General features: G+C 25.7%; 1 protein-coding gene across 4 annotated transcripts in view; it reads right to left on the bottom strand.

Annotated features, from left to right (window-relative positions):
* Positions 1-9,544, bottom strand: part of sptbn1 (spectrin, beta, non-erythrocytic 1) — a 115,331-nt gene that overhangs the window by 7,711 nt on the left and 98,076 nt on the right. For 3 of the 4 annotated variants that reach the window (XM_048172516.1, XM_048172515.1, XM_048172517.1), the window contains 3 exons: positions 6,765-6,961; positions 6,570-6,673; positions 4,129-4,183 (listed from right to left, as the gene is read on the bottom strand). In XM_048172516.1, coding sequence (XP_048028473.1) covers positions 4,129-4,183; positions 6,570-6,673; positions 6,765-6,961 — 356 coding nt within the window. Of the gene's footprint in view, positions 1-4,128; positions 4,184-6,501; positions 6,674-6,764; positions 6,962-9,544 lie in introns of all 4 variants that reach the window. The other variant, XR_007182119.1, reaches the window with a different exon arrangement.

Genomic DNA, 9,544 nt, shown 5'->3' with positions numbered 1-9,544 from the left:
TAATAAATTATATTTATTTATTAATTTATTTTTTACTAAAATAATACATTTAATATATCAATATATTTATTAGCTTTATTTTAATTTTAATATATTTATTTATTAATTTATTTTTTACTAAAATAATACATTTAATATATTTATTAGCTTTATTTTAATCTTAATATATAAATTTTATTTAAGTATATTTACTAAAATAAAAATGTAATATATTAATATAAATAAGGCATAGTTTTGTATTAATCTTAATATATTAATATAATTTAATTATTTTTACTAAAACAATACATTTAATATAAAGTATTTATATTATTAAATTATATTTTTTACCAAAACAATACACTTAATATATTAATATAAATATATTATGCATACTAATAAATTACATTCATTTATATTACTACTGGATAATGTTATTAATGTCTGAATATATTTGAAATACATCACATAACGGAAGTAACAACGTTCTGAATGCCGTTCCATGTTGACTTTAAATGTAAAAAGATCATGCAAGATGGAAAACTATCGATCTACAGTCACTGCAGAGCGTCAGGAAACATCATAGATGTCTGAAGATCAATCAGTTCACGTAAATACTCTTAATTCTGCCGAACTGATTGAAAGAAACGTCATGCTTAAAGCAACAGCACACAGAATTCACTCCAGAGGTGTTACTGTACCACGACACCCGTCTGACGGGGACCACGAGCCGCGTCCTGCTCCGCTAAAACGGCTTTCAGGAACTCAAACACAATCTCTTTAGTTCATCTTTACTATCTCAACACTATAACATCTGTGAACAACTCTCAAAAGCAGCAGGTGAAGTCAGAGAATCAGGAGGTTACAGCCGTCATACACACAACATACAAACTCTAGACAGAGAGTCAGTTCATTTATTGTTAGTGAACGTTGCTAGTGAAGAGTAAAGAAAGTGTGTCCTCGTGTATATAAACCATAGAGCCACTATACAGTGTTTTCAGAGCATTTTATGGTAAATCACCTCAAACAAACACAATATCATTTAAACTCTATTGGACTTTTAGGACTGAATGACAAAACAAAGCAAAGCAAAACCAAACTATCAAAAATGGCAGATCATTTGCACCAATTTAAATATCAAAACTGTTGTTTTAAAGCAATGCTCTCCATTAAAACTGAAAATGATATCAAGAGGAGGAAGCACACTTCACTTTTACAGTAATGCACTAATAATGGACGTCTAAAACGCAGCATTAATACAGAGAAACTGGCAGGAATGGACTATATGCACGGAGCTGGAAAACTTCCGGTGAGAGTCATGTGCTGGTGTGTTGAGCTTCAGTGTTTATAATCAGAATATAGTCATTTAAATAGTCAGGCACAGCATTAATTTAGTTATTCAAACGTAAGACGGCATAAAAAAAAAAAAAATAAAGACGTACCTCAGTGTTCCTCCTCGACTAAATTCAATTCGACCATCAGTTTTTACACTTTTATGTGCAAAAAGCTTCAAAAATTAAATATTTATTGTGCACTTTAGTTAGATTAATTGAATAAAGTGTGCTGAAATCATTGATCTTGTGCTGCACTGACTGACAGCTGCTGTGATTATAAAGAGAGAGCGGCGCTCGCTTTCGGTGTCATTCATTCACAAGAAAAGTTATTGTTTTTCATCAGATTTTTTGAGTATTTCATACTTCACATTGACTAAATGTATTTTTAAACCTAGTTGTTTTATAATGTTTAATATTTAGTGAAAAACGATTAGAGGAAATGGCTGATATATGCGCAAATAAATGTTACTTTGCCGCCACCTGCTGGTTAAAGTGGTAACTATTGTCTTTTTTATTTTTAAATAAGTGTTTTCTGTCAACTGTTGAATTTCCTACATTTTTTAAACGTTCGGTTTAACAATGGAGACAATCTCAGAAGGATGAACAAGTAATGTTTGTGGTCATCACATTAAAAACTAGATAAAAAAGTTTGTCGAGACAAACTTTAAGTTGGCATGAAAAAGCCGGTCCAGAAAGTTTGAAGCAGTTTTAAAAGTTTTCAGTTTTAAAGTTTCAGTTTTAGCTTAGTAATTTTGATAGAGTACTAGGGTGGTCTGTGTGGTTGCTAAGGTGTTGCTATGCGGTTGCTAGGGTACTCTGAGTGGTTGCTAGGGTGTCGCTATGTGGTTGCTAGGATACTCTGAGTGGTTGCTAAGGTATTCTGGGTGATTGCTAGGGTGTTGCTACGCGGTTGCTAGGGTGTTGCTATGCGATTGCTAAGGTACTCGGGGTGGTCGCTAGGGTGTTGCTATGCGGTCGCTAAGGTATGCAGGGTGGTCGCTATGTTGTTGCTATGCGGTTGCTGGGGTACTCGGGGTGGTCGCTATGGTGTTGCTATGCGGTTGCTAGGGTACTCGGGGTGGTCGCTAAGGTGTTGCTATGCAGTTGCTGGGGTACTCGGGGTGGTTGATAGGGTGTTGATAGATTTAGTTTGATAGATTTACTTAGATAGATAGATAGATAGATAGATTAGATGAGTTTATGAGTTTGAATGAGTTTCAATGGATTAGAAATAGTACATAGAATGGCAGTTGAGTTTAATTGAGTTTTTGAGTCTAATGGGCTTCCGTAGTTTAAATTTGAATTTTGACAGTTGGAGTTTGACAGTTTTAAAAGTTTTCAGTTTTAAAGTTTCAGTTTTAGCTTAGTAATTTTGATAGAGTACTAGGGTGGTCTGTGTGGTTGCTAAGGTGTTGCTATGTGGTTGCTAGGGTACTCTGAGTGGTTGCTAGGGTGTCGCTATGTGGTTGCTAGGATACTCGGGATGGTTGCTAAGGTATTCTGGGTGATTGCTAGGGTGTTGCTATGCGATTGCTAAGGTACTCGGGGTGGTCGCTAGGGTGTTGCTATGCGGTCGCTAAGGTATGCAGGGTGGTCGCTATGTTGTTGCTATGCGGTTGCTGGGGTACTCGGGGTGGTCGCTATGGTGTTGCTATGCGGTTGCTAGGGTACTCGGGGTGGTCGCTAAGGTGTTGCTATGCAGTTGCTGGGGTACTCGGGGTGGTTGATAGGGTGTTGATAGATTTAGTTTGATAGATTTACTTAGATAGATAGATAGATAGATAGATAGATAGATAGATAGATAGATAGATTAGATGAGTTTATGAGTTTGAATGAGTTTCAATGGATTAGAAATAGTACATAGAATGGCAGTTGAGTTTAATTGAGTTTTTGAGTCTAATGGGCTTCCGTAGTTTAAATTTGAATTTTGACAGTTGGAATTTGAAAGTCTTGGCTCATTTGAACATTCCGTCAATGAAAGTCAATGGGATTTTTCCCAGCTTTAACAGTCATTTTTAGGAAAACCGTAAGTCGGATCAGTTAGAAAAGATATTGCAGAACAGTCTGAAGATCTGACCCGAGTTTGGAGTTTGTAGAGTTAAAGCTCTAGGAGGAGTTAGCGTTGGAAATTTTAGTCTCAGAAGAAAATAGCATAACAGTAAGTTGGCTTTTTCAAGCCAACTTAATAACATTTGAAGTGCTGGAAAATAACGAGTGTGTGTGTCTAATTACAGACACGGCGTTTTTAAACGGTCCCAATAGCTTCGTCTTTATCGCAATCAATAAAACTGGTTTATTAGGTAAATGTGATAACTGCATTAAAATATGAATACAACATTAAAAAGTCAACCACTGATGGTTTTGTGTCGATGTACAGCGACTACAGAATGAACAGATCACCGGAAACGCGAGCTGGAATAACTGTGCATATAGTCCATTAAGTTCCTTTTTTCCTTAAACAATCAGAAGTTCTTCCATCTAGAAGTTCCACATCAAAAGACACATTATATAACACTCATTTGGGGAATTAATAAGCGCTTTAACAACAATATGAGCTTCATATTTCCATTATTTATCTGTGGTATCTTCTTAATGTCCACAAAACACACAGAAGTTATTGAGATACAGTGTCATTAGCCTTCATGAAGTCGACTGATAACCTGACTGTAGATAATAAACAGCTGACAAGCACGTCAGCTGGTGCAAAGGTGATCATCAGAGAGCATTATGGGAACTGTCAGTGACCCTGACCGGTAGTTCGTGGTGTCTGTTGACTGGTAGTGTATTGTGGGTAGGTACAGGAGCGGTAACTAACCCGTGGCGAGTCCTGGTCTGATGGTAGTCCGTTCTGGGCAATCTGCTCTCCTTCTCTGTGAACACACACACACACACACACACACACACACACACACACACACACACACACACACACACACACACACAAAGCCATAACGTTACTTATGAACTTGCTTGACCGGTGCACAGAAGTGAAAGATCCCCTTGCATCAGTTATTGAAATTATTGACTGTACTTTTAATACATTTTTGTATAAATATTGCACAAAATGTTCATTTAATTTTAATTTTAGTTCATATACACCTCAAACATCATGGTACACCACTAACCATCCATTTTGGTTAACCACTAGTCCTGATTTCTGGTATCTAAATATTCTTTAATGCAAAAATCCACCATTTATTTATTCATATTAATAAATTATATTATTATTAATCTTAACATATTTCATTATTTTTAACTAAAATAATACTTCAATATACTATTATGAATATGGTTTATATTAATACATTATATTTAATTATATACATTTAATATTTTTATACTAATACATAATATTTATTTATATTACCAATATACCAAACATAATATTTTTACTAAAATACTTTGAATATAACAATATAAATATGATTTATATTAATACATTGTATTTAATTATATTCATTTAATAAATTAAGATTAGTAAAATTACAAAAAAATGTTTTTACTAAAATAATACATTTAATATTTGTAATAAATCATGTTTAATATAATAATACAAATATCTTATTTATATTTATAGATTTATATTAGTTTTATACTAATATTTTAATATACCAAACATAATATTTTTACTAAAAAAATACTTTTAATATAATAATATAAATATGATTTAATATATTAAGATTAGTACAACATTGTTTTACTAAAAAAAAAATTATATACATATATTTTATACTAATAAATTATATTTATTTATATTACCAATATACCAAACATAACATTTTCACTAAAATACTTTGAATATAATAATATAAATATGATTTATATTAATAAACTGTATTTAATTATATACATTTAATAAATTAAGATTGTTTTTACTAAAATAATAATTTTGTAAATAATGTTTAATATAATAATACAAATATCTTATTTATATTTATAGATTTATATTAGTTTTATACTAATATTTTAATATACCAAATGTAATATTTTTTGCTAAAATAATACTTTTAATATAATAATATAAATATGATTTATATTAATACATTATATTTAATTATATACATTTAATATATTAAGATTAGTACAACGTTGTTTAAAAAAAAATATATACATATTTTTTATACTAATAAATTATATGTATTTATATTACCAATATACCAAACATAATATTTTTACTAAAATACTGTGAATATAATAATATAAATATGATTATAAATATGATTATAATAATATTAATATGATATTTATATACATTTAATAAATTAAGATTGGTAAAAGTACAAAAAATGTTTTTACTAAAATAATACATTTAATATTTGTAGTAAATCATGTTTAATATAATAATACAAATATCTTATTTATATTTATAGATTTATATTAGTTTTATACTAATATTTTAATATACCAAATGTAATATTTTTGCTAAAATAATACTTTTAATATAATATAAATATGATTTATATTAATACATTATATTTAATTATATACATTTATTAAGATTAGTACAACATTGTTAAAAAAAAATATATACATATTTATTATACTAATAAATTATATGTATTTATATTACCAATATACCAAACATATATAAATATTTAAAAAAATATATTTTTACTAAAATACTGTGAATGTAATAATATAAATATGATTATAAATATGATTATAATAATATTAATATGATATTTAATTATATACATTTAATATATTTAGATTAGTAAAAGTACAAAAATGTTTTTAATCAAATATTACGTTTAATATAATAATACAAATATCTTAATTATATTTATAGATTTATATTAGTTTTATACTAATATCTTAATATAGATTTTTACTAAAATAATACATTTAATATTTTTACTAAATAATATGTTTAATGTAATAATAAAAATATATTATTTATATTCACATACAGATTTATATTAGTTTTCTCCTACAATCTTAATATATTAAATGTATTTAATTTACAACTTTTTTACTAAAATAATACATTTAATATACTAATATAAATACATTGTTATATTAATAAATTATGCTCATTTATAGTATCATTATACTGATTTTAATAACTAAAAATTACATTTTACAGTTTATAAAAGTTTAGTTTAAGAACACTAATTACACAAAATATGTTCAAATTAAAAGCACAAAGCTGAACACAAAACTGAAGTCTGTATTTAACACACATTACCTGACGGTGTCGAGGAGCATCTGTGTGACATGTGGCGTGTTTTCTGTGAGTGTGTCGAGTGTTTTTACCTCTGCTGTGTCTCTGCGTCCTGCGCCTGGACCGGCTCCGGCGTGGGCGGTTTCCTCTTCCTCTCTTCCTCCTCTTGCTGTCTTCTCACTTCCAATAACTCCAACTGCCAGAGACAACCGAGAAGTTCAGAGTCACGGTGACGTCTTACACACACCCACACACATACACACCCACACACACTCTCTCTCTCTTACCGTAGTCAGTCGCTCCAGCGCTGAGAAGCGTTCCTCCCAGGTCGCGGCTGATTTCTCGAACGCTTCATGTCGTTTGATCAGCTTCTCCACCTCGTCCACACTCTGTCCCATCTCCCTGCTGGACAGATACGGCTCCTGTCCCAGCAGCCATGCCTCTGCCACGCCGGCGTCCCGCGAAAACTGGTGCACTTCCAAAACTGCACACACACACAGGCAAGGTGAAAGGGGAAGTTAAAGTCAGTGTAATTTAAAGTCCAAGCTGCCCACATCCTTTTACACACTTCCCATTATAAGGTCAGAAATAGGTGTGTAAGGGTTGCTAAGCATCATGGGAAGAGAGGCTCTGAGACCCACTATGTCAAATAGAGGGTGATGGCAGCCTTTAAGAAATAATATCCCTTCGGATCACATCAGATGGGAAACTCCTTCATTTAAATAATAAATAATACATTTAATTTTCTATTCGATTTTCTAATTGAAAATTCTTGTTAATATATTAAATTTATTTAAAATGTTTTACTAAAATAATACATTTAATATATTAATAAATATTATATTTATTTTAGTTTTTTTTACTTGTTTTACATTTTATATATATATTTTTTAAATAAAACAAATTGTAATGAAAAATTCTAATGTTAATGTTAGATTTATTTAAAATGTTTTACTAAAGTAATAAATTTAATATATTAATAAAAATTATATTTATTTTAGTTTTTTACTTGTCTTATATATTACATATATTTTTTTCAAATTAAAAAATTAAAAAATTCTAATGTTAATGTTAAATTTATTTAAAATGTTTTACTAAATAAATTTAATATATTAATAAAAATTATATTTATTTTAGTTTTTTACTTGTCTTATATATTACATATATTTTTTTCAAATTAAAAAAATTAAAAACTTCTAATGTTAATGTTAAATTTATTTAAAATGTTTTACTAAAGTAATAAATTTAATATATTAATAAAAATTATATTTATTTTAGTTTTTTACTTGTCTTATATATTACATATATTTTTTTCAAATTAAAAAATTAAAAAATTCTAATGTTAATGTTAAATTTATTTAAAATGTTTTACTAAATAAATTTAATATATTAATAAATAATATATTTATTTTAGTTTTTTTACTTGTCTTATATATTACATTTTAAAAATATTTTTTCAAATAAAACAAATTGTAATGAAAAATTCTAATGTTAATGTTAAATTTATTTAAAATGTTTTACTAAAGTAATAAATTTAATATATTAATAAAAATTATATTTATTTTAGTTTTTTTACTTGTCTTATATATTACATATATTTTTTCAAATTAAAAAAAAATTTAAAACTTCTAATGTTAATGTTACATTTATTTAAAATGTTTTACTAAAGTAATAAATTTAATATATTAATAAAAATATATTTATTTTAGTTTTTTACTTGTCTTATATATTACATATATTTTTTCAAATAAAACAAACTATAATGAAAAATTCTAATGTTAATGTTAAATTTATTTAAAATGTTTCACTAAAGTAATAAATTTAATATATTAATAAAAATTATATTTATTTTAGTTTTTTACTTGTCTTATATATTACATATATTTTTTTCAAATTAAAAAATTAAAAAATTCTAATGTTAATGTTAAATTTATTTAAAATGTTTTACTAAATAAATTTAATATATTAATAAATAATATATTTATTTTAGTTTTTTTACTTGTCTTATATATTACATTTTAAAAATATTTTTTCAAATAAAACAAATTGTAATGAAAAATTCTAATGTTAATGTTAAATTTATTTAAAATGTTTTACTAAAGTAATAAATTTAATATATTAATAAAAATTATATTTATTTTAGTTTTTTTACTTGTCTTATATATTACATATATTTTTTCAAATTAAAAAAAAATTTAAAACTTCTAATGTTAATGTTACATTTATTTAAAATGTTTTACTAAAGTAATAAATTTAATATATTAATAAAAATATATTTATTTTAGTTTTTTACTTGTCTTATATATTACATATATTTTTTCAAATAAAACAAACTATAATGAAAAATTCTAATGTTAATGTTAAATTTATTTAAAATGTTTCACTAAAGTAATAAATTTAATATATTAATAAAAATTATATTTATTTTAGTTTTTTACTTGTCTTATATATTACATATATTTTTTTCAAATTAAAAAATTAAAAAATTCTAATGTTAATGTTAAATTTATTTAAAATGTTTTACTAAATAAATGTAATATATTAATAAATAATATATTTATTTTAGTTTTTTACTTGTCATATATTACATTTTAAAAATATTTTTTCAAATAAAACAAATTGTAATGAAAAATTCTAATGTTAATGTTAAATTAATTTAAAATGTTTTACTAAAGTAATAAATTTAATATATTAATATATTAATATAAATCTATTATTTATATTCATGATTTTTATTTACATTAGTTTTATACTAACCTTACATATATTTTTTTTTACAAAAATACATTTAATATATTAACAGAAAGATATGTTATTTATAGTAATATATTTTTAAGTATTAATACTAATACTAATATATTAAATTTATTTAATTTACTGAAATAATACATTTAATATATTAATATAAATATATTATTTATGATAAATATTATTTATTTAATTTATACTGACATAATACATTTAATATATTACTAGAAAAAATATATTATATTAATATTACACTAATATATTGTATTAGCATAATTTATTTAATTTAATTTTAATTATTATTATAATTTTACTAAAA

This window comes from Megalobrama amblycephala, linkage group LG21 (assembly GCF_018812025.1).
Source record: "Megalobrama amblycephala isolate DHTTF-2021 linkage group LG21, ASM1881202v1, whole genome shotgun sequence".
Classification (NCBI taxonomy): Eukaryota; Metazoa; Chordata; class Actinopteri; order Cypriniformes; family Xenocyprididae; genus Megalobrama; species Megalobrama amblycephala.
Note: the sequence above shows the minus strand (reverse complement) of the source record. Positions and strands in the feature narration are given on the sequence as shown.